This window comes from Tursiops truncatus, chromosome 2, assembly GCF_011762595.2.
Source record: "Tursiops truncatus isolate mTurTru1 chromosome 2, mTurTru1.mat.Y, whole genome shotgun sequence".
Classification (NCBI taxonomy): Eukaryota; Metazoa; Chordata; class Mammalia; order Artiodactyla; family Delphinidae; genus Tursiops; species Tursiops truncatus.
In genome coordinates, this window is record NC_047035.1 from 121,462,706 (window position 1) to 121,488,483 (window position 25,778).

Consider the following 25,778-nt stretch of genomic DNA (forward strand, 5'->3'; position numbering starts at 1 on the left):
CAACAGGAAAAGGACACTGGGGAAAAACCTAAGGAAATCTGAAAAAGGTACGGACTTTATAAAGTTCACAAAAAATAAATACTCAATTCCCACTCCCCTGGGTGGAAGTACCACTGTAACATTTAGTGCGACTCTGAGAGCCATTAACTGCAGGCTGGTGGTGGCTCCTGGATTCCCCCCACCCCTAAGGCCCCCGTGCTTTGATCACCTGGGGTCCGGAAGATACCATCCCCCAGTTCTTCCTGTCAGGTAGGGCGCCGGGGCACCTGCAGGGCTGCGGCACCGCTACTGCGGCAAACAGACGCGCATGCGTGCCCAAGGCCCGGTGGTGAGGGGGTTGCCGCGCACGCGCAGGCAAAGCCGGCGTATTTCTTGGTGCCGCCCCGGCAAAGGCCGCGTAGAGTGGAGCTGCTGCCGGAGATGCCTAACGGTGTGTTCTGAGGAGCGGCCAGCGGCGCGATGGAGCGGGCCAGGTCAGCCGTGTGGTGTCTTCCCTCAGAGGCAGCATGGGAAACATTTTTGTTTGCATGATATCCCAGGCTTCCAGAACTAGAAATATTTCAGTATTTACTGGGGATCTGGGCCCTCAAGTTCTTTGTCCGGAGGCCGGATAGGGCACCTTCTGGAGGCTTGGGGCTGGGCTGGCCCTCCTCGGGGGTATTCTGTCCGCGTCTTGTCAGGTCTTGGCGCGTCTGCACCATCCTGTCGCGTCCCCTCAGACCCTCTCTAGGGTGGCCCTTTGTCCTTGAGGTCCAAGGCCGTGACCGCGGGTGGCGAGGGTACATCGCGGTGGCCACTGTGGTGTGTTAAGTGGGGGAGGGTACAAAGGGTGGGGTCAGTGGGGCTGCAGTACTGGCCAGGGAGCAGCAGGTGCTGTGTCCGCGGAGGCACTGGTGTGTGGCAGTAGTGGGAGGGGGTGGTTGGGGTGGTTCCCGTGGCACTGATATGAAGGAGGTGGCGGGGTGTCCGCAGTGGCTGTGGCGGGGATGATTGGAGGGCGCGGCGGGGTGACCGCGGCGCCTGTGGCGAGGGTGATTGGAGGGGGCGGCAGGAGTGTGGCGGGGTGGCCTGTGTTGCCACGGTGTGGGGACGGCGGGGTGACAGCGATGATGGGGGCCGCAGGGTGGCGGTGGGGCCGTGACAGGGCTGGGGGTCTCGCGGAGTCGCTCTCTGGGCAGTGGTAGAGGGGGTTGAGGGGGAGGGGCGGGGGCGGGCAGTTGGAGGAGGCCATTCGTTTGAAGAAAAGAAAACGTTCAATTTTCTGTGACTAGTGGTGCTCTTAGAATTTGAATACTGTGGCGAAACTCCTACCCTGCGCCTCAGCTGAAGGGGTGGCTGCAGAAATGTCCGGTCCTTATATACTTAAGTCCTTTATTTTTCTCACATTTGTGGGTTTGGTGTAAGATGAGGGATATGATGTCCACAGCCTGTTTAGTGCATCTTGCGGGGGACCTGCCAGGTTCTGGGATGTGACATGTAGGGGTGTCTCTCGTTCGCGTAGGTTTTCCCTGCGTTTGGAATGAGAATTTCTAAGGCCAGCCCGGGAGTGCGCGGGGATCGCTGTCGCGTAACTGCCATTGTGCAGCTCCGCGAAGATGGCTGCTGCCGCAGCTGTATGGGTCTGCGCAGGCGCGAGGGGGGTGTGTGTGTGTGTGGGGGGGGGGTGCTGCCCCTCCCCCCAGTGCCGCAGTGTGGGAGGGTCAGCTGTGCCACTTCTGCCTGGCAGGGGTGTCAGCCGCACCCTCTGCAAAGCGACGTGCTAGGTAGAGGAGGCGGGCCTGGGTGGGCGGCTGCCGCGTCCTAATGCCGCAGTAGGGAAGGTGTGGGTTTAGGGTGCGCAGGCGCAGCAGCGACGACACCACTTCCCCCCTGCGGTGGGGCATGCTTCGGGGGAAGGGGTTTGCGCAGTCTTTGCTGTGTGGGGTGGCCAGCCACCTCCTTCACCTGTGTACCCAATCCCTGTTTTCTTCCCTACTGTGCTGCAGTGGGGGTAGGGGGAGGGGAGGAAGGAGACAGGTTTGCTCAGCCACTGCCTGGCGTTCCACCATTTCCTTGCAGTGCCGCAGTGGAGTGGGGAAGGTGGGGAGATCAGAGATTTATACAGGGGGCAATTTGTACATTCTTTGCCTGCCTGGAATGGCAGGGCAGCCGCACTGTGCCCCGGGTTTTCTGTTACGCTTAAGGGCCTGGAGGCCAAGAGAGGTGAGGGCATTCCGGGATTTACTGTGCTACTTAAGACAGCCTCCATCACCGGTGCAGGAGCTTTTCCATTTTTGTAGATTCTCCCTAGGTTGTATTGTGAACAGTCTTAATTGTTCGCCACATTCAGGTGGCTTCAGTATCCCTTTAGACAATTCCCGTTCCTATAACCTCTGATTTCAACTTTCCAGGTTATATGATTCCACAACTGCATCTCTTTTAAGTGTCTGTCGTATTTCTTAATCGCTGGATATTCCATTGGTGATGTCATCTTTATAGATACTTTCCTTAAATCAGGGGGTCGCAGCTCCTCCAGAGCTCCTAGGAACTGAGGGCTGAGTTGTGCTTGCTCAAGGAGAACTGGAGAGAGAAAAGTAGAATGTGGGTGTATGTGGGATTAGTGAATTCTTGCCCTTAATCGAATTTTTAAATTAATGGTTTCGTTCCATCATTTTTGAAGCTGGAGCTGCTGTGAATATTTGCTGAGAAAGGATAATTAACAAAGTAACTATTCCTGTATTATGTATTCCACTACTTTGACTTTTGGGGGGATATTTTTAAGGACTTTCTTTGCAGGATTTTGATGTGCTTGCCTTTTTTCTTTTTTTCCTCGTGCATCATAAACAGTATGCCTGGTTGTGTGCTGAGTTAGAATGTAATTAAGGAAAATACAAATTCAGAAGCCTGGGAAGCTTTGTTCTGGAATTATTTTCCAGTAGTTTGAAAAATAGCAGGAGTCTGGTATTTTGCGATACTTATATGATTTGCACCTACTTTTTTCTGCTTGTAGGAAGATAGTGCTTCAAATATGAACTTCTGATCATTTGGCCCTTTGCAAGATGAGTGTGCATCATTCCTGGTCCGCCATTTTGTAGTCATGCCCTCGGGCTCAGGACTTCAATATGGCGGACCCTGTGGAAAGAGGTGAAGTTTGAAGGTCTCTCTCCTGCCTTGTGAATATTTGGTATAGTACCACGGCTTTTTGAGAATGGGGAGGGAGTGTGAACGCTTTCTGAAGTTTAGAGCAAGGACACTTAGTCGAAGGACTGTGTGTTGTTTTCTAAAGCAAGGTACGTTGAGCAAGGGTTGTTGATGGTTAAGGCCGCATCCTTCACTAGTAAAGGTTTGGCAGAGAAGTTTATTTTCTGGTTCCTGAATGCTGGGTGGCTCAGAATTCTTGATGATTCTATAGCGTTTGTTTTGGAGGCACTGATCGTCTTATGTTTGTTGGAAGATCACAGACTGGGATTACCTCACATTATCTTTGTGTTTTTTTATTTCTCATTCTTGAGGTCCTAGTCGTTGAGTTTATAATTGAGTTTTTTTTGAGGGGAGAGGTGTAAGGCATCCTAAATATTTGATAGAATATTAGGCCGTTAGGAAAAATATTGTGTGATCTCATCACATTTTCTTCAGTGCATTTTCAGATTAGTATTTTTTTAATGAAAGTGATTTTGGAGCAAAAAATTAACATTATGTACATATAACATTTTATTTCCTTAAGTGCTAATTTTCTGAAATGTTCACTTTTGATGAAATCCTATTTATGGATTTCTTTCTCATTAGGTACTTTAGGTGTTGTCACATTGCCTAATCAAAGGTCAAGGAGATTAGCAAAGTATATTCAGTACTTTTACCATTTAAAAATCTGATATGTGATTTCTTAAAAAATGGTCTTTTCTACTGCCTGATTAGAACATTGACGTTTTTGAAGCAAGAAAACAATTTGGGGTTATTGGTAAGCTATTTTGGTTACTTTGCATAATCTAAACATGAATTCTAAAAGCACAGGTTTAGGGAATTATCTTTTGGTATGTGTCCTTTGAATTCTGCCTTTGATATATTACATTGCATGACTTGTGTAAAATGCCTTTCTCTCCTTTCTGATTTGACATTTTAGAATTTCAATTTCGTGAGTGGTTCCTGTAGTTTCTAATCTGGTTGACCCAAGTAGATTTCATGTTCAGATCCTTTGAGCAGACATTTTGTGCGCTGTTCTGAAGATTATAATGTCAGTGGCTGTTTCTTTTTTTTATACAGTTTTAAAATTTCTTATTTTGCAAATCCTAAGAAGCATTTGCACAAGAGGTTGCTTAGACATTTTGAAATTTAAATTTTATTCTTTATTCCACTATACAAAATGATCTATCATAGTAAAATATTTTTCAAACCATTTTTAGAATCAACGTTATTTTTCAGGGATATGTAGGTATGGGTAGTATGCCTGTATATAAATGTATCTCTGTAAGTGTATAGTTTTATATCTGTATGTGTGAATATATGTAGGAATACACAATTTTGCTTAATTTTTAGATAGTTTTTCTCCCAAGTTTTCTGACGTCAAAGGGATGCTAAAGGGAGAAAGTGGTTTTAGGATAGATTTTGACTATTGGTGGATAAAGATATTCTAAGATTTCAATTTTACTTTTTTTTCTTTTCAGTTTTACTGAGATATAATTGATATACATCACTCTACCATGTTTTAATTAGATTTAATTAGGTTAATTAGATGGAGTTTAAAAACTCCATCATACTAAATGTAGTTCTAAATATAATCTTTATTTACTTATTTATTTGGCTGCCTTGGGTCTTAGTTGCGGCACATGGGATCTTCATTGCGGCATGCGGCGTCTTTTGTCACAGTGCGCAGGCTCTCTAGTTGTGGCGTGGGCTCAGTAGTTGTGGTGAACGGGCTTCGTTGCCCTGTGGCATGTGGGATCTTAGTTCCCCGACCAGGGATTGAACCCATGTCCCCTGCATTGGAAGGCAAATTCTTAACCACTGGACCACCAGGGAAGTCCCTATAACCTTTAAAGAAATGGTTATTTCAAAAATTGATGAAGTGGATAAAACAAATCCTCTTTCTGCTTCAGGGACCGTTTACACCTGAGACGGACCACAGAACAGCACGTACCAGAGGTAGAAGTCCAAGTCAAACGGAGAAGAACAGCCTCACTGAGCAACCAGGAGTGAGTACAGTCAGCGTTGAGAACCAATTTAGGGCATTTTCAAATTGGAACAAAGTATCCTGTGATCAGGGGCTTGAAATGAATTTAATTAATGAAAGAAGCTTGTGCATGTTATATCGATATAGCAAAAAAGCAGTTAAATCATCCTTAACCATGCCATCCTAACTTAACTCAACTTTTGTTAAAATTTTAGTGATAAGTATTTCCCTTTTTTCCATATATGTGTGGGTGAGTGGTATCTTGATAAAATTCTACATCCTTCAACATATTTATATTAAAATTATTTCTGCTGTATTTATATTGTTACTAAGTCACTTTTTCTGTGCTTGCAAAATGTTCTGTGCTTTGAAGAGATGTTAATTTATGTATTCATGCTTGCTCTGCAATATTTAGAATTTTATTTTTAGTTAGTACATTTACCCAGTTAAAAACTTGTATACATTTTTTCCCTTCATTTATTTAGGATATGCATACGTATTTCTAGAAGGGACATTTCAATTAGAAATATATTAACATTTCTAATGACATGGTATATATTGAGTCTACAGTTACGTGCATTTTGTCATTACCACAAATCTTGACAGTATCTGTGGGTAACATCATTTTTCTTTCCTAAAGCTGTTATTTTTCAAAATTATAAGTATTAGTAATATATGAATATAATTTCTTCTTAAAACACATAATTTTGAGATAAAAAGTGAGTGCCTCCTTCAGTATACCACTACTCCATTCCCCTTCTCTCTCCAGATATAATCCTCAGGTACTTCGATCTCTATTGTTTCAAACTTTTTCCTATGCATTCATGCGTACACACATGGGGTGAGGGGAGGCATCTTTGTGATTTGTTTGTTTACATACATGAGATTTATTCTGTAACAATGTGCCTTGGGGATCTTTCCATGTCAGTGCATATAAATCTACCTTATTTTACAAATTGCAGAGTATGGGTGTTGTAATAACATAGTTACATTTATCATTAGCTTACTGATGGATATTTAGGTTGCTTGCTTTTCTTAGTTATTACAATGAAGGTAAGAGCAGTCAATCTGAAAATTAATATTGCAGTTGTCCCTTGAGTAACAAGGGAGTTGGGGCGCAACCCCCCACATAGGCAAAAATCCCCATATATCTTTTGAGTTCCCCCGAATTTAACTGCTAATCGCCTGCTGTTGACCAAAAGCCTTACTGATAACATAAACAGTTGATTAACACATATTTTTACGTTAAATGTATACCTACATATATTTTATGCATTCATGACATACCTAACGTTTTCTTTTTTCGATATTTTTATCCTCTGTGGTTTGTCTGCAAGTTTTTTCAAATTGTCATAAGTCTCCAAAAACTTTTCCAATATATTTATTGGAAAAAAACTCAACATATAAGTAGACCCACGCAATTCAAACCCATGTTCAAGGGTCAGCTGTAGTTATTAATATTTATTTGTATTTTATTTCACTTCAAATGTAAAGCTTTTTACAGAAATTGTTGTAAAAAGTAGATAACATTTTGCGTCTTATTTTTGTTATTTGTTCATTTTGTATGTGGAAAAACTTCAGTATATTTGCACGTTTAAAACTATTGGTGAGGCGAAAGATTTCTCCATTTTCCCATGTTTATTTTACTTATTCTTCATAGTTCATTATTCTTTCCTTTGTTACATTTTCGTTTTGGAAATTACTTTGAAAAGGAATATTTAAGAGTGAATAGTTTATAGTTTGTCCTTTATAATAGGCATTTGCCTATTTTCTTTTATATAGTAATGTAATTTTTCCCCTTCAGTCTCTTGTAACTTCAGAGTTTTTAAAAGTGCCATTTTTTCCTCCCCAGAGTCTCTAGAAATATCTTGAGGTAGTTTAGAGATTGGTGGAGGTATGGGTGGAGGGGATTTCTTGGGGGAGGATCTTTGTTAGTGGGTGAAGGTTCTATCATATTTGTTATATTTTATTAGAGCCTTTATCCAGTGCAGCATCAATGTGGACCAGTATAACAGATTATCATATCCTAATCTTGTAAAAGACTGCTTTAGGTGTCATTAGTTTGTCAATATCTATGGAAATATTTTGTTGCTTTTGAAGAAGAAATAACTTCATTTTCCTGATGTCTGTTATGTATATTATGTAAAAATACTAGAGGGTGCTGCACTATGGGAAGAAGCTGAGGGGAGTTTTGAGTTAGGAAAATAGTGTAATTTCCCCAGCCACCTTTATCCACTTTGTGAGTGGATTATAGGAACAGGTAAGCAGTATTGATATTCTCTAAGCCCAGCTTTAATCCTGAGTCATCTAGTTAGCATTAACTTTGGTGTGATCCCAGAGGCCCACCATGAATAACAAAGATACTGCTATCACTTGTTAAACTCAAAGGATTAGAGGTTACCTCCAGCCTAATTCTTTATTATATAACAGAATGTTAAAAATGTTATTTAAAAACTACAGAAAATAGCGGAAAACCTTTTAGCACAGTCCCATTTTCAAATCCATCTGCTGTTGAATATTTTCATATATATATACTTATCAACAAGGGCAGAATTGGCTGGTGATTTTTTTTTTTTTTTCCGTGCTTGTATTATTAGCCAGCAACTATGTAACCTCCTGCATCTCTTATCCTCAGGATCAGATTCACAGCTAGATGACTGATAGGTAGGAATATATTGAGCGTTTTTTTCCAGAATTCTCTGATGACTAACAGATGGTTGTTTACATAGTTTAAGAGCTTAAATAGCCTGGGCCCTGAAAGTTCTTTGTTTCAGGTAATGACTTGTCAGCATGAATGACAGCCTTAATGTCTCACTGGAAATGCCTTAACAAATGCCCACCTCCCTCCTTGGGGGTTAAAGAATTGTTTCCAGATTGGAAAGTAAGTAATGGATATTATACTGATGGTACTTTTCACAGGGCATTTTAAACAAAAAGAGCTTTTTTTTTTTTTTTTTAAGTTCCTTGCTAGTATCCCCCAAGAGGGTAAGTATCCCTCAGTCCCAGTAACTCTGTGTGGAGTCTCCAGTTTTATACTTTCTTCATAAGGTAATGGCATGCTCTGACCCTAAATGAGGATCTCCTTAAATGTAAGGGTCTCTGTGTTTTCTTTCACATTGTTATCTATATAGGAAAATGTCTTTTCATTTATGTGTATTGTGTTCTTGTCATAGGTGTCACCTGTATCCAAGGCGATCTCAGCAGCAGCAGCAAGTACCTGTGGTGGATTTCCAGGCGGAACTGAGACAGGCATTCTTAGCTGAGACACCAAGAGGTGGTTAAAGAAGTATTGGAACACCCAGGTAGCTGATTCCAAGAGAGAAAACAAAATAAAACAGGTTAGAGCTGATGCAGTCATGATCAAGAATAAAGAACTAATTAAAGAGTAGGGTGTTTGGAGGTCATTTAATTATTTGGGTTATGTCCAAAGAAGTTTTTTTTCTTAAAGGCTTCATACAAATAAACACATAGCAGAAAGTTTAAAAAAGTAAAAGCAGGGTCTTAATGCTTTTACCCTGATGCTTGTCATGTATTACTTTTCAGACATTGTATAGTCCTTGCTTTTTTAGGTAGTTCTTTTTTTTTTTTTTTTTTTTTTTTTGTGGTACATGGGCCTCTCAGCGGCCATGGCTCACGGGCCTAGCTGCTCTGTGGCGTGTGGGATCTTCCCGGACCGGGGCACGAACCCATGTCCCCTGCATCGGCAGGTGGACTCTCAACCACTGCGCCACCAGGGAAGCCCTAGGTAGTTTTTTTATTCATATTTAACTTGTACTGATTTTCACCGTAACATATGAAAAATATTTCATTATAAATAGCTGCTGAATATCCTGCTAATATGTTTTATAATTTCTTTTTATGAGAGACTTCATTTTTTTTCTGCTGGTAGTTTGAAATAAAGCTTCAGTGAATTGCTTTGCATAAAACTTTAGATAGGATCATTTCCTTGGATATGCAGATGTAAAAATAAATTGAGTCAAGGAATTTGAAATTAAGGTACATTTTCTGAATTGTATTATGAATTATTACATTAGTCTGTTGTCATGAAAAAATATAGTGCCAGTTACACTTTCATCTTCATTGTTTATGTTAATTATATATAATTTGTTTCTATAGAATTATAAATACATATCACATCCATTAGCAAATGAGAAGCTAAGTATTTCCCATGCTTATTTACTAATTTTTTTGTTTTATCTTTTTCTTACCTTTTTTTACCAATGTGTTTAAATCAGCTGACAATGTAATAAAGCTATTAATCTATGATTTTTCAATGTTACGTAGGTTTATTTACAGTGTGTCTTGTGTTGGTTGCTTAGATTTTTAGGAAAACGCTATTAATTTTGATTTAATACTTTATTTTTCCTTTCCGACTTTTAAAAAATTAAGATCTCAATCCAAAGGGTTTAATATATACTTTTTAGAAACTACTAGAGGAAAGGGGTTTATAGATGAGTTTTCTTCTAGATTTTCTTTATTTCTATTTTGAAATATAACCCCTCAACTCAAATTAATTAGGCCTGTTTATGGCCATCATTTCAAATTTTAAAGCAAAGCGAAAATCCTCCCCAGCTGAATCCTTTACCCAGCATTCGGCAGTAATTGATTGGATTTCATTGCAAGACAGTGGAATTGATTTCGGGGGGCGGGTAGAATCTGATCATTGTCCTCAGCTGTTCCCCAGAGTAAGGGCGTTTTTAAATAAGTAAGTGTGCATAATTGACTATTTTTAACCAAGAATTTTTTGGCTTCTCAGTGCAGTTTACATACTCTTGTAAGTTCCTGAGTAAAGTATTATTTAAATTATATATTATCTGTAAGTAGGACCATCCAGTTTTCTGAGTTTCAAGTGCTCGTTTCATCTAAACAGTACTAGGTACTAGGATTGTTATAGAGCAGGAGTTGGTAAAGTATCTGGCCCATTTATTGCCTGTTTTTGTAAATTTATTGACACACAGCCATGTCTATTTATTTACGTATGGCCTGTGGCTGTTATTGGCAGTACAGTGGCAGATGGGAGTATTTGTGACACATTGAATGGCAGGCAAAGCCTACAATATTTATTATCTTTCCCTTTAAAAGAAAAAGTTGGCTAATCTCTCTTAGAGAACCACTTTCAAAGATGAAAACACTAAGATGGGGCCAGTAGGGAAGTGGTGATAATATACAGTGTGGTGAAGGGAAAGGGGTTGTAGAAGGAGAGTATATGAAGTAAATATTCCACGGTAGAGAACCAGATGAATTTCTGGGATAAGGGTCAGGTCTAAGACTAGTGCTAAAGTCTACTATACATGTAAATGGGTAAAGGCATTTTAACAATTGATATGTTTTCTTTTTCATTATAAAAATCTAAATCATGTGAGTGATAGCCAAGAAAAATGGGAAAGTAAACCACAGACTTTAAATACCCATGTTTCAACCGCAGCAGCATGAGGTTGAATTTTCTTTCATTTTGCCCTTTTGCTTTTCTTTTGAAAATGTAGTTAATTGTAATCATGCTTTTAAACTATTCCACTTAAATGTATATCATTAATGTTCCTTCATTTTATTACATAGTCCTCACAGTTATCATTTGTAATGAATAAATGATGGTCCATTCATGATTTACTTTTCATTTGTACCTGTGTTTTTTTTCCCTAGTTTGCTATGCTGTTATGAATATTAGTGCTATATTTTTAAGATATATTTGGTACTTTTAATTTATTAGGGTAAGGATCCAATTTTGGGCTTAGGGTATAAATACTAGTATGATTCTTAAATGTTTTGTTATGTTGCTTTCTAACAGCATCATAAGCAGTGTTGATTTGCCATCAAGAATACTTACTAGAGTGATAATTTCTCAGTACCACCTTTGTTGTCTTTTTTTTTCCCTTTGATAAATAAACAGTTTCAAAAAGGGAAACATTGTTTTCCTCTGGTTTAAATGGCATTGCTTTGTGGATTAATAATTTCCACTTATTTGTGTTTTCTCATGTTAGACTTTTTGCATTTTTTTTTTCTGTGAAGGGTCTGTTATTTAACCAAGAGAATGAACACTAATACATTACCATTATTCTGTGACTTCTCATTTCTTACATGTTGCTTGGCCAAGTCTGACCATCATATCCTTTGATTTAAGGAAGCTTTACATATTTACGTAGTTTAATCATTTCAAACTCCACACTTTTCAAAAGTTTGAGAACTTCCTCCTCTGAGGAATCCCAGGATATTTTTGGTCAGGCTTTCTGGGCCATTTATTTGCTTATGTGCACTTTCATCAGGAGATTTACCGTAACTGCTAATTCCTTAATGCAGTGTGATATTGCTGCTCTTGTCTTCTTCCTCATAAAGCATTTTGTTCTCCTCTACTGTGGAGATACATTTGATCATTCTACAAAGTGATATATCTCCTTTCCCTTACAAGGGTTCATGATTATGGTGTGCTAAATTTAGGGACGAGAGATAAGTGTTCCTAAATTTCAAGTCCCTCTTATTAAGGGAAGCCTTTCCTAACCTCCCTAGTCAGTCAACCCCTATTCTGAGTGAAATGTATATCCTATTATGCAAATTATTTTATACATATTACATCCTCAGTTCTGAGGTCTCCAGTTCTTTAGTCCATGACTCAAATCACCAGATGCATTTTTATACTTGATAACTGGGTAACAAGATAGTGGGTATGGGAGGGGTTTGGAACCTCAAACAGGTTAGATGGACAGACACATGCCTGACTGGCCTTCCTTTTTTGTTCTGATCCAGTATACCAGGAAATCTTGTTTGCATTTGTTGATCTCTTAATAGCTAAACTCTATGAACTAGGGCTGATGACGTATGTGTTTACTGAAAGGCCAAGCGGGATAAAACATTTGAAACAGGTCGGATTGGGAAATCTCAACTCTAAAATCTGTTTGGCACTTGAAGGTAAAAGCCCTGTCTCTGAATTTTAAACTTTTACTGGAGAGGTTACTACAAATTCCCACCTTAAATGCACATTTGATACTAGTTTCCATTATATTAATCTTTACATCTGAAACCTTTTTGTGATTACATTTCTTTCCTTTAAATGAAGTTTTCAAAAGCTACATCCAGCTACATCTTTTTTTTTCCCTAATAATCACTGTCTTGTGGCTCATTGTCTGGTTGCATGTCTCCATTGTTGGTAAGGGAGTGAGCTCCAGTAGTAGTGTCTTGTTGAACGTTTAGCTGTGTTATTTTTCTTTGAGGGCACCAATGGCCGTGTAAAAAGTAATCTTACTATGAACTTTGACCATTATTTGAAAGTCCAGACAGTTTACTTTTTAAAAACAGCTTTCTTGGTGTATAGTTCCTATACCATAGAATTTATCCAGTTATAAACAAGTGCTTTTTAGTAAATTTACAGAATTTTGCAGTCACTGCCACATATACTCTTAGTATTTTCCATTACCCAAGTAAGATCCCCTCGTGCCCATTTAATTCATTCCCCATTTCCACCCCTAGTTCAGATAACCACTTGATTTACTTCCTGTCTCCATAGGTTGATGAAGATCTTAAATCTTAGATATGCTATCATAAAAGTGGAAGTTGCTAGTAATTCAAACATACGAAGTATTCCTGAATTTATCGTCTGCTTTATAGAGAATCCTGTCAGAATTCAGAACATCTGAATTATAGGCCTTAAACTTCTCATGTGAATTTGGATTAGAAACTACATTTATTGGGGGGAGGATTGACTTTCAGGAAAAGCTGCACAAAGGATGCATGGTGGTTTACATGTGGAGAACAAAGCTTGGGAGATATTCTGAGTAATGATCAGTTTATTTTATTAGAAAACCGGATATCCCCCAAGTTCTCATAAAAATGTATTGAACTGCCATCAGATTTTGGTAATTATAGCGAAACATCCCCTCTGCATTTTACCATCCTTACTGAATTATTTATTTTATATCATTATGATCTCTTCTAATCTAGTGTTATATTTCCACATGTATAATGGTATCCTCACCATTCTTTTACTTTATTGTTTTGATGTTGCCATAGTTCATAACCACTATTTAAATGATTTCATTTTCACATCCTAAAATAGATTTTAAATGTACTTAAGCAGTTTACTGTTTGGAAATTTTCTCTATTGAATATAGAGACATAGTGGAGACAACAATTTGTGTGTTTCCTTTTAAATGAGTATAATTAGCAGTTTGAGACCCTTTATCAGTTTTGGCTAGGTTTGGTTCTCATACTTATTCAAAGCATTTTCTTAAGTATATTGGGGGGAAATGAGAGTATTGTTCTAATGCCTGTTTCTTTGATTACTAAGAAAGTTGACCGTATATCCGTGTAAACATTTAGTAGTTTTATGTCCCCTTTTAACAAAGGACATCTTAAGCAGGTATATGATAATATATTAGCTTCTTGGTGAAGGGAGATTTCCTAGCTTATTTTGAAGGGACTTTGGCTTGGGGAAAGGGAACACTGAGTTGGAAAACATTTAGGTAGTTCAGCCAAGGAGCAAAAGTTTGGACTAACTCAGATGGAGAAACTTAAAGATACCAAAATGTTGAAGTTGAGATGACTTGGTGTTAATTTGTGACCAGAGAATGAAACACTACCTTAAATAAGGATGGAAAGAGAAAATAATACATTTTGGGAATGGAAAATGAAGCTTATTTTTGAAACGTTTAAAAATTTCTGTGTAAAATTAAATTTAACCACCTGTTAACTCTGGGTGTGTACAATGTGGAAGTTAAGGTGATGGAATAGTGAAATTTGGTGTTTACTTGGTGGGTATGAGAGTATGAGGGGATGTTTTTGAATGTCTTTTATAGTGCTTTTCATGCAAAATTGTCTACCTGTTTTAAAACATGGTAGATTGCAGTGCAGCTAGATCATGCTTTCCTCTGCAGGCTCCATCTACTATTCGAAGCTTCCGCCCCAGCTTGCATTGTTTGTAGGAGAACGTGCATCATACCTTTATCTGTAGCCTTCCCTTAGGTCTTAAGGATCCTGAAACTTGCCTGTGGACATTGGATTTGGTGGAGCAGCAATCATGGTAAGATGTATATTAGGGCAGAGGGGTGAGAAGCTAATGTAAATGCCCAATATAATTTCCAGAGTGTGGGGTGTTTGGGGGTTCTTAATATGGAATTAATCTATAGAGATGACGGTTCATTCATGGAATAACAACTGGTGAAGACCTATGTCTGTGGTCCTGTTACAGTGGTATAATGGTTTGGGAAACATCTTAAGAGGAATCTTGCATTGTGAGGAAATACAAAAGAGAGTTTTTGGTCATAATTACAGTGGTAAGGGACCGTCCTGCAGATGGGGGACTCTGAGGTCAGATTTCAATAGATAACAAGACTACTTTAAAAATGGAGGGTCCAGCAAAACCACAGCCAGGGGAAAGGCCTTGGCAGAATCAACAGGGAAAGAAAAATGGAGGGGTTTGGGGCTTTGAGGCTTGATTGGTACAAAGGAAGGCTGTCTGTAGAGAGAAATACAGCATCCTAATCCACTTTGTGTTTCTGTTTAAGTTTAGCTAATCAAGAACATATATTCTTAACTGGAAAGATATCCAAAGGGACTGAAAATTAGTTTTTGAGGAATGGGAAGAATGTTAGATTTGACAGTGGTTTGTGGTCTTCAAAAGGGCCACAGTATGTAAATAGATACAGTATTTCTGCATATTAAAGTTTCATTGGAGTGGGCAATTAGGATGAAAATCTTTTAAAAAGGTGCCTTAGTGGGACAAAAATGAAAGAAAAAGAATTTGAGGAACACTGATCAAAGTTCTGAATTATATGGGACGTGGGGTGTGGTGGAACCAGGACAGAGATCTTTAAAAGGGAACTGAAAAATGATACATCGTATTTGCAGTGGGTCGATGGGAGTTGCAAAGATTTGATGGAGATAGGAGTTTCCCACCATTTGGCTAGGTGTCTAGAGGAAAAGAAATAGCTAACAGCGTAAAGTATTCTGTATGAGGGTGGAGCTTGGGATTAGAATTTGGGAAAGGACAGGGATTAAAATGATGGAATACTAGAAGGGAGAGCTGGGTTTGGGAGTCTCTTGGGGAGGAAATATATTTAGGGTACTGGAAGACTGCATAGGGAGGGATTCTGAGAAGCAGAGCGTTCCATAGGGGAGTATAAATGGTCCTGGGTCCAAATTTGGTCTAGTATCTTAAAGGTATGGAGAAAAGAAATGGAGGCATGATATTTTTGTTAAGAAAGCCAGGTTTGGATTGTTATAGGAGTGGGGAAGAAACAGGAAAGGGTTAGAAAGTAGCTGCAGACAAGCTGATGACTAACTCTTCTCTTACTCCTTCCAGACTGTGGGAAAGAGCAGCAAGATGCTGCAGCACATTGACTATAGGATGAGATGTATCTTGCAAGATGGCCGGATCTTCATTGGCACCTTTAAGGCCTTTGACAAACATATGAACTTGATCCTCTGTGATTGTGATGAGTTCAGGAAGATCAAGTAAGGCCATTTGGGTTTGGGCAGTGGGATACTGAGGGAGAAGCTGAACAGTAGGGAGGGTAACTGAAGGAGGTAGGGTAAAGGCAGGACTGGTCTCTTGTCTAATATCCTGGCCTCATCTCTGAATTGGATGAATCTCCCAGTGTTAAGAGTCAGCTGTATCCATACTACTGTTTTAATTTTGGAAATACAATTATGAACTAAACTGGGAATAAGACTGTATGGTATGATCAAAATAACAAGTTATATTTATTTAGAAAATTGAGAAATGATCAGTAACATTAATCTGCAACATTCCCTCAACAAGATTGAGGGAATCTTAAGAATAACAATTACTCTTCATGGTTGAGGAGTTGAGATGTGAATAGAATAATTCAGGCTGTGTCTAGCAATTGTTTGGCCAGCCTCTTTGCATGCCCCTTGTTTTGTCTGAGTCCTCATGGTCAGTGTTGATTTGGTCTCAATCCCTAATCCCCTTGCTTATTTATCTTTGTGGTTTGCCCATGCTGTTTCTTCAGAAATAATGTCTGTATGTTTGTGCCTTACCATAGGAGGTCACCCTCTTTGCACCTGTGATTGGGGAGCTTCCTTTAACTATAAGAGCATGCCACTTGCTAGATCCCAGGGACATTCTACTTCCATTCAGTTGACTTTTCATTCAGAGTATTTGGGTCAGTGCTTGTAATATCTCCAGATGTTCAAGATGGCTTTGTTTCAGGCTCTTGGCAGAATTTACAAGGCATCACCCTTGACCATTGGCTTTATTTCTTCTGTTTCCACAGTTAACGATATACTGTCCAAAAATTTAATTTGACCACTTCATTTAGGGATTTCAGATATGAAGAGAAAGGTGATGATGACCTTTGCCTGACTGCTATAAGTCTGTTCTTCTCAAATCTGAATAGAATTAGTAACATATTCCTGTCCTTCCCTTTTTATTCATTCTTAGTCGTCTTCCTGCATACAAAGTTGGATTATTTCAGAAATTCTAGAATGGTGAATGCTTCAATGTTAATTTTTTGTTTAAATAATCTGCCTTTTTACTGAAAAGAATTTTTAAAAATACAGTGTTGATGAATACTACAGACATTTGATGAATGCTTTAGGTATATTCTTAATTTCTGTTTCACTCTTCAGTAAGTTACAGGAATAATCTCTCCTAAATAATGCATTACCTGTAGTATGTGGTATAAGCCTCATGCATGTATGATTTTTGCTGCTGACAGATGAAGAAATTAGAATCACAGAGATTAGAAGAAAGTTTTCAAAAAAATTTCCCATGGTTATATAGTATGTGGTAAGTCCAGGAATAAACAGGTGTCTGTTATTAAAAACTTTTTGGTATGGCGTCATTGCCTCTTGCTGTTCCCATCCTTTATTTCAGTTGTCTGTCGTCAGTATTTACGTATTTAGTTAAAAAATGATTTAAATCCCATCTTAACATGAAAACTTGAGGTTTCAGTTTTGCCTGTCTTTAAAGTCTTAGCCAGTGGCGATCATTTTATAATGTATAGAAATATTGAATTACTGTGTTGTGCATCAGAAACTAACATAGTGTTGTAGGTCAATTATACTTCAAGAACAAACTCATAGAAAAAGAGATCAGATTTGTGGCTACCAGAGTAGGGGATGGGGGAGGGTGAGTTGGATGAAAGTGGTCAAAAGGTACAAACTTCCAGTTTTAAGATAATTAGGTACAAGGGATGTAATGTACAACATGATGAGTATGATTAACACTGTTGTATGTTATATATGAAAGTGGTTATGAGAGTAAATCCTAAGAGTTTTCATCACAAGGAAAAACATTTTTTCTTTTTTATCTATAAGACGTGTTGGATGTCCACTAAACGTATTGTGGTAATCATTTCATGATGTATGTAAGTCATTATGCTGTACACCTTAAACTTACACAGTGCTGTATGTCAATTATATTTCAGTAAAACTGAAAGAAAAAAGTAAAATTCCAAGTTTTGCAATCAGTACTATTAAAAAAACAGTCCTAGCTGCGTTACTTGCATCTGTGTTTCACAAAGAAGAAATTAGTTTTGCTGTAGTATAACACTGAGGGAACATTCTGGAAGATTGAAGTATGATAGGAAAAGAGCCATTCACCCTTATATATCAGTTGAGTCTAGTTTTGTTTGTCATAACTCATTAACTGTTTGAGCATGAGCATCTGAGCATTAATTATTGTCTTCATTGATACTTATCTATAAAAATGTTAGTGAGTGACCCATAACTTATCATACTAAAATTTTCTTCTGATTTACAGGCCAAAGAATGCTAAGCAGCCAGAGCGTGAAGAAAAGCGGGTTTTGGGTCTGGTATTGCTGCGTGGGGAGAACTTGGTTTCCATGACTGTGGAGGGACCACCCCCCAAAGATGTAAGGAAGATGTAGGACAGGACAGAACATTAATGTGGAAGGACATCACATTATTTGAAATATGTGCTAAATCAGGGTACAGCAGAGGCACAGTATAGTGTGCCTTTGTCAGGTAACACGTGCCTGGCACTTGATGTAAGTTCTTGCTTGTCTATTCTGGGAGATTAAGGGTTTTCTGATGGGTTAGTCTACCTGCTGGCTGCAACCTAGATAAGGGTAGGAGTTGGTGATTTATTTCCTCTTGGTAAGGTTGTGAAAATATATGGACTCACAGTTTGACAAATGTACAATTTAATCTGTAGGATGCCTTCGGTGATGCTATTTTGAATACAGAACTAATATGAGATAGGTAATAATGGGAAAATGGTGGGAAAGGGGTAGCTTTTTAGGAATAAGATTATTGATAACTTTCATAAATCATTTGATTTCAAGCTATAATTTTTTTGTTTCAGACTGGCATTGCTCGGGTACCACTTGCTGGAGCTGCAGGAGGCCCTGGGGTTGGTAGGGCAGCCGGCAGAGGTGTTCCAGCTGGTGTTCCAATTCCCCAGGCTCCTGCTGGATTAGCAGGCCCTGTCCGAGGTGTTGGGGGGCCATCCCAACAGGTGAGGAACCACAAGTTTTTATATTATTGGGAGAAAGTGCCTAGAACCTGAGGCTGAGGAGACTGAAAAAGCTGAGCGTACGTACTATACTATGTAAGCAGCATATACTGTAGAGGGAAGAAAGGTACAGATGTACATTAGGAAGGCAGTAGATTAAAGCCACCATGATAACAGTAACTCATCACTGTTGATGAGTGAAGAGGAATATGGATGGATAAACCGGAGTTGAGAAAATGCAAAAGGGCTGATTAGGTTAAAAGGGGGCATGTTCAGTTTAAAGGAGAATGTGATAGTGTGCCAAGATTTTTTTAAATGAGAATAAGAGAAGTGCAGAATTGCCTTAATTTTTTGTTTAATAGTCCGTGATCAACTGCTTATTTTCTGTATTTGAATGATGCAAGGAAGTGCCTTACCTTTACTGTCTTTCTAACCATTCCTTCTCAGGTAATGACCCCACAGGGAAGAGGCACTGTCGCAGCTGCTGCAGTTGCTGCTACTGCGAGCATTGCTGGAGCCCCAACTCAGTATCCACCAGGGCGTGGGACTGCACCTACACCTGTTGGTCGAGCAACTCCACCTCCAGGTAAGGAATTGATGGACAAGAACTAAAAGAATTTGATTCTTAGATATAGGTGTGGATCTGTGAAAAAATTGTATCATCTTGAGGAGTGATGATGAAAAATAAGAAGATACTGAATTAAGGCCCAGCCTAACTACCTAACTAGGAACTTGGAATATGTTTTCCACTTTTGGAAACTGATTTTAAATGAAAGGCTATGAACTCTTTTGGATTGGGATGGCCAGCATGGCAGTGGTCAAGGAGAAATTGTTCAACTCTACTTAGTACCAGGCTTATTTCTTTAAATATTATCTTGTGTTTAATGCTCCCATCTTAGCTGATTTATGAGGCCTTTATTTCTGCCATTTTTCATTCTAGGAATTATGGCTCCTCCACCTGGTATGAGACCACCCATGGGCCCACCAATTGGGCTTCCTCCTACTCGAGGGACGCCAATAGGCATGCCCCCTCCAGGAATGAGACCCCCTCCACCAGGAATAAGAGGTTAGTGGGTATTCATATTCTCAGTGGTGCTATCCAGGCCCCTGAATATTTATATGTTTTTCTATTATTTTATGATCTCATGGAATTTTGCTTTTTCTTTTCAAGGTCCACCTCCCCCAGGAATGCGTCCACCAAGACCCTAGGATACTATTGATCCTTCTTAGTCACTTTTCTTTCCTGCAATGTGTCTTGTGAAATGTGTGGAGTGTTTGTGAGCTTTTGTCTTCTCTGCTGCATTAATATTAGCTAATAAATACATAAATTAAACTGTGAGCTACTGTTGTACGTTTTTTTGCCTTTTGTTCTTATTTTTGAGGTCAGGGTGAAGACTGGGATTTTTCTGGTCTTGAAGTTATTTTGGATTAGGTAAATCCTGTTAACCAACTCCTTTAAATAATTTTCTCTTTAATTCTTATGATAAAATGGTCGTGATACTTTTTTCAGCTTCATAACTTTGACTTTGTGCACTGACTGGTGTCAGGTAATAACCTTTACACGTAAGGATCCAGGGGGTTAAGTGGTTCATGTAAGATTCACACATAGCCCTCTCTACTTTACTATGCCATACATACTTGAAGGAAAGTAGGGATGTGATGAAAGGCCTTGTAAGGCCATCTATAGAAGGAAACTGTGGTGTTGAATTAGACTTTGTTCATTCAATCAAAGCATTTGGAATAGGAGGGTACTCCTTTTGCTTGAAAGTTTACCTCAGTTGATGAGCTTTTTACTGTGCCCTGTGCCTGTGCGGTCAGAGAGATGACACTATCCTGGAGTAATCATCATTCCCTACTAGTGAGTATTTACTTACAAATTTTTAAATGAATGGCAGAGCGTGGGTCTTGGGAGCTGGGGAGACTGCATATTTGAGACAAGTTGTGTTACTTAAAGATAACTTACACTCTGAAATACAGTTGACACTTTTTTCTTTTACTTTTTGGCTGTGCCACGCAGCATGTAGGATCTTAGCTCCCTGACCAGGGATTGAACCAGTGCCCCCTGCATTGAAAGCATGGAGTCTTAACCACTGGACCGCCAGGGACAGTTGACACTCCTAAGTACAAATTATGATTATATCCAGCTGCATCAGTTAGTGATGTATGGGAAGTGTTCAGTGAAGTAGACATTATCTTCCAGTTAAATAGTTAAGGAATGGCCAGATATCTAGATACAGTTAGAATTGGTTAGGGAACAATGAAATCACTTTTAAAAGGAAGAGGTAGGAGGTTTTAAGCTTTACGGCTAAGGTTTCAACTAGACAATAAATGAGTCCTTATTGATTGTAGGAATTAGCTTGTAAAATACCACAGTTAGATATTGGTAGTAATAATAATAATTTAAGACTGGTAGACTGATTGTGTCTTCTCCTTTGATGTTTATCAGCAGAGGTTGTATTTGTGTTTCGTTTTCTAGCTTTTAAATCATAACCTTTCAAGTAATAGTCTCTGGAAGAAAAGGGGCCTTCAAAATGACTACAGTTGCTGGCACCAACTTTATGTGGTCTATCCCAAAGTAGTTTTTAAGATCAATGGCCACTATGAGGTAAGGAACAAAAGAAGCCAAGCCTTCCTTCGTTTAGGAGATTTTTATAATACATATGTGATACTTTTTTCAGAGTTTGTGAATGTTACAAAGGAACTGTGGTTATCAGAGCCCCAGGCATCTGGATCACTGTAGACAAAACCAACCATTCTCTTAGGATAAAATTGACCCTGATATGTATGACAGATACAACCTTCAGTTTTTAGAGCAAGAGTATGTAAAGAGCCTTATTTTCTGAGCGGTCTCCTCACTGGATCAACTTCAAATAATTTGTGGTACTCTTTTTCTGTTTTTGGAGGGAAAACATTCATCCTTGTATACATCTGCTGGCATGCATGGCCTTTAGATTTTGACATGAGTGGTCACACGGCATATTTGAAGAAGACGTGTTCTCTAATATTCTTAACTAAAGATGGCCTTTTTTGCAAGTGAGAGGTGAGTGATGAGAGCTCTATATTCTGCAAGATGCTTATTTCTAATGGCTGTTTTTGTTTGGTGATAATAGTCTTCTCTGCCTAGAGCTTCCTTGAATTTTTTTTGAGAGATCTTAATTGTGGAAAATATACTAAGAAAACTTGGGACACAGATATGCATGTAATTGCATGTTGGGTATAAGGTAAGTGTGGGTATTTTGTTATGGATTGCTAATTCAAAGCTTCTGCAGAGTTCCGTTGGGGTCATGTACCAGTATACTCAGTTTGCAAACATTCATGGAAGTAAATACTTGATGTCCCTAAGAATTTTTCCTGCATTCCTGCATTTAGATGAATACATGTTTCATCTAAAACATGGTTGGACAACAACTTCCTGATTTCCTGTTCACATTTATTAACTGTGACTCCGTAAATATATTCACATTGCATAGCAATACATATTTTCAGTGTGGTTTACAGTTTCAATTAGAATTCTGGGACGTTTTAAAACTGAAGTAAGAATTCTGGGATATAATAGTTATACTACCTTAAATAACCTTCATGTTTCTGAGTTATTTGTGGTATTCTGTGCTTATGTGATAGGTAAACTGGACTTGGTGTAAAAGCATGTCAGATGTGACATAGTTCCCTGCCTTCATAGACTCATTGTTACTTAATCATGTAATCCTGTCAAATTTTAAAATCCTGTAATTTTTTCCAACTTCATTGATATCTAAGTGATAAATAACATTGTATAATTTTAAGGTACGCAGCATGATGTCTTGTAATGTGTATATATAGTGAGAAGATTACCACAGTAAGTTTAGATAGCACGTCTATTACCTTACATAGTTACCATTTCTTTTTTTGTGTGTGTGAGAATATTTAAATCTACCATCTTAGCAGATTTTTAGTATACAATGTAATACTGTTAACTAGTCAACATGCTGTTCATTAGGTCCCTAGAACTTATTCATCTTATAATTGAAAGTTTATTGCCTTTGATCAGCATCTCCCTATTTCCCCCACCCCCTAAGCCCCTGTAAGCAATCACCATTCTATTCTTCAGATTTTTTAGATTCCACATTATAAGTGAGATCAGAAGTCTTTAATTTTTGTAAACAAAACTGATGTTTTGTTTTATAGGTCTTTACTGGTAGAGGTAATTTATGGAATTATGTGAAAATGGTAGTACTTGTCTAGAATTTTCAAAATCTTACAAAGATCAGAAACACTTTATTGTATTAATTTCAAATAAAACTTTTACTGATTACAGCACATAGTCCGTTATAAGCCTCTACTGTATCATGAAATTTTCAGGTACATGGTTTTCAGTTTATAATACATTGCCAGATTCTGTTGTACTCATCTTTGCATTCTAATTCCCTTGGGACTGGCCATAAATATAATAATTTTCAGTTATTTGTATTTTCTTAAAGCAATGCATGTTATCTTTTTTTTTTTTTTTTTTTTTGGTCTTGAAACTTTTTCAGTCATATGCAGTGCCAAAGGAAGAGAGAATCTGGTCACTGAATTTTCTGAAATGTCATTGTGGATCCTACCCAGTAGTGTTGCAACAAGGCTAAAAGTCATATTAGCTGCCTTTAGGACAGAAACAAACCACTCCTTTTGTGGACCAAACCACAAGGTAAAATAACCTTGTTTAAAGAAAAAAGTAGGAGTGTATTGCAGAGGCCTTGACTAGGTTTATGATGACACAGGACCTTGTCTGAACATGATGATTTCAAAATTTGAGCTTAAAAGGACACTCTGAAATCCAGTCACTGTGCCTCAATAGACTTTTCAGAGGACATTATTCTTGGCAGAAAATGTTGGCTTGACATGTGAAAACTGAATAGCTAGAAATGGCAGGTGTAGTCGTACACTTTGCCAGTTTTTCAAACATCCCTTTTTTTTCTTTTCATAGATTTTTCTGAGCTAATTATTTTCTCTTTTTTCTTTTTTTTATATATACATATATGTGTGTGTATATATGTGTGTGTGTGTGTGTGCGCCCACACACACTGTTCAAAGCAAAAATGGGAGCTCACCCTTGGATCTCAGAAGGCACACAGGTGGCGAGATGGAAACAAAGACATATAAAAAGGAAGCTGCCACCTCTTGGATCAGACATTGAATGACAGAGCTCTAGGTGTCTAAGCGTTGTCCAGAAAGAATATTTATGGAACACATATGAAACGCAATGAGTGTGGTAAGTGCCCTTAGAGGGATGTTGGTGTTTAAGGAATTTTTTTTTTTTTTCTTCAGTTGCTTGCAGTTGGTCAGTGCGTTCAGAGCCTATCACAGGGTAAATGTTTAAGAAATATGACATTACTGATTTTTTAAAATGTTATTAGATACTTTACAGTTACTTCTTTTAGTGAAATATCTGAAATTAGAATCTAGGGCTGTCTGATATCTAATTTCATACTCTTAATACTCCATAGTCTCAGTAGTCAGTTTGACCCTTATCTGGGAATAGCTATTTAGTGTATTACCAGGATGTGTTTCAGAAAAGCTAAATACTTTGTCATGAAGTTTACAATGTATTTATAGGGATACATTTTAGTCACTTTTGTTGGAAAGTGGAAATAAAGTGCTGTTTCAGTTTAGTTACATGGTGAAGGCCTACTAGAAGAGCAGTATTTGAAATCCAGTTATGTTTGTTCTAGATGTGAATGTTAATATACAGCTTCAGGTGTTCACATGGCCAGTCCATCTTTGCCAGCAGTGAATAGGAGCAGTTAGTACAGGGGAGCTGCTGGGTTTTTGCTACAGGATTCTTCATTCAACTTCGCAAATGGTAGATGAAGAAACCTTGTTTCTATAAGACTTCTGCCCTTCAGTCATAAAAATGACCAATAAACAGAAATTTCTAGGAAGCCGTAGATGTTTTAACAAATATTTCTAAGAGTAGATATGATCTCAGTGAATAGTGTGTTGATTTCCTAGATGTGGTAACTTCTACCTATTACTTATACTTTTAGGGTAAGGTTTATCCAGTTTATATTCTGTTTTAGTCACTGAACTATGCATAACTTGAATTACTTTGCATTTAGGCATATATATTTTATTTTACGCATCCACTTCTGGGTCATTTTAAGTGGACCATAAACTGGCAATACCAATAGATTTCCACGTGTCCTGTTTTCTGGGGAAATTTCATCAAATATGTTATAGCTTAGCAGTAAATAAATACTCTGGCCATATTGGTTATTGAAATCTAGTACTGTTTTCTAATGATGGTTCTCTGTAGTGTTAGTGTTGTAATGAACTGTCCACTTTACTTATGAAATCTGAAAATTAGTCACTTTAGTTGGGATTCCTCTAGGTTTGTAAGTGGTAAAGAATATAAAATATGAGTCAAAACAGAGTCACTCCCCATGCTATAGCAACTGAAGAATGAACCCAGACTTGAAACAAGGAGACTTCATTTCCATGGCTTGGACTGAATAAAATAAGAAATCACAGAGGATTTTTAAAAATTGTGATATGATTACTATGAGAATAAGTTATTGCAGTGATACCAATTTTTCTTTTGTAGGATGGCAGAAAATTCAGGCATTTTTCTAATTATCTTTTGCATAATGTGTAACCCCCTCTCTAGAGAACTTGGCTAGACACTGGATTTGAATTTTAGGGTGTTTTCTCGACTAAAAGAGTGAATTATGGCCCTAAGTGATGTCAAAGTAACAATACAAATATTCCACCTCCTAAAATCGCTTAAGTCACAATGAAGAAGAAACTTTTATAAAAGCCTTGAGTTACTGAATAATAGTTTTGTTTGTCTAAGATTATAACATGACAAGTTTTGGAAAAATGATTACAAGAATGTGCATAGATAGGAGAATGAAACATTAATGGTTCACTAGAGGAGTTGGTGTCATTATGACTGTTCTTTTTCCAAGGCCTGTCATAAAAGTTGGCATCTAGTAGGTTTTTGATGGATAGTAAGTTTTGTTACATTGTTGTCTTAATTACTGGTAGAATCAACATGTGAATGAACAAAAGATACAAGAAATTTGCCTTATAGTATAGGCAAAATTTGGCTTTCCGTTTAACCTTTATTTTCTGATTTTTCTTTTTTTTTTTTGTAAGTGTTGAGTCAAGAAACAAGGAAGTTTATTGTGCCACAGCCTGGAAGCAGGGAATTGGGTGGTACTTTCTCCCCCGCCCCACTGCCTGCAC

General features: G+C 38.3%; 2 protein-coding genes and 1 non-coding gene across 9 annotated transcripts; all 3 read left to right on the forward strand.

Annotated features, from left to right (window-relative positions):
- Positions 1–336: 336 nt before the first annotated feature.
- Positions 337–14,152, forward strand: SNURF (SNRPN upstream open reading frame). 6 transcript variants are annotated; one of them, XR_002178511.3, is made up of 4 exons: positions 337–473; positions 5,073–5,168; positions 8,320–8,484; positions 9,382–10,756. XR_002178511.3 is itself a non-coding variant. In XM_019945901.3 (4 exons), the coding sequence occupies exons 1-3, from the start codon at positions 460–462 to the stop codon at positions 8,426–8,428; spliced, it is 219 nt and encodes a 72-aa protein (XP_019801460.1). In that variant the 5' UTR covers positions 337–459; the 3' UTR covers positions 8,429–8,448; positions 14,008–14,152. The 6 variants fall into 6 exon arrangements, 5 of the variants coding, with proteins under 5 accessions (XP_019801460.1, XP_019801462.1, XP_019801461.1 ...); XM_019945901.3 differs by lacking the exon at positions 9,382–10,756 and adding an exon at positions 14,008–14,152 and having other exon boundaries at positions 8,320–8,448; XM_019945903.3 differs by lacking the exon at positions 9,382–10,756 and adding an exon at positions 14,096–14,146 and having other exon boundaries at positions 8,320–8,448.
- SNRPN (small nuclear ribonucleoprotein polypeptide N) lies at positions 8,429–19,911 on the forward strand. 2 transcript variants are annotated; one of them, XM_033852054.2, is made up of 8 exons: positions 8,429–8,484; positions 14,096–14,153; positions 15,435–15,586; positions 17,859–17,970; positions 18,423–18,575; positions 19,020–19,158; positions 19,513–19,638; positions 19,744–19,911. In XM_033852054.2, the coding sequence occupies exons 2-8, from the start codon at positions 14,151–14,153 to the stop codon at positions 19,779–19,781; spliced, it is 723 nt and encodes a 240-aa protein (XP_033707945.1). In that variant the 5' UTR covers positions 8,429–8,484; positions 14,096–14,150; the 3' UTR covers positions 19,782–19,911. The 2 variants fall into 2 exon arrangements, with proteins under 2 accessions (XP_033707945.1, XP_073657428.1); XM_073801327.1 differs by having other exon boundaries at positions 8,437–8,484; positions 14,085–14,153.
- Positions 19,912–23,294: 3,383 nt separating this feature from the next.
- On the forward strand, positions 23,295–23,368 carry LOC117311496 (small nucleolar RNA SNORD107). Its single transcript, XR_004525691.1, has one exon. It is a non-coding gene; the product is annotated as a small nucleolar RNA SNORD107 (small nucleolar RNA).
- The last annotated feature ends 2,410 nt before the right edge of the window (positions 23,369–25,778 follow it).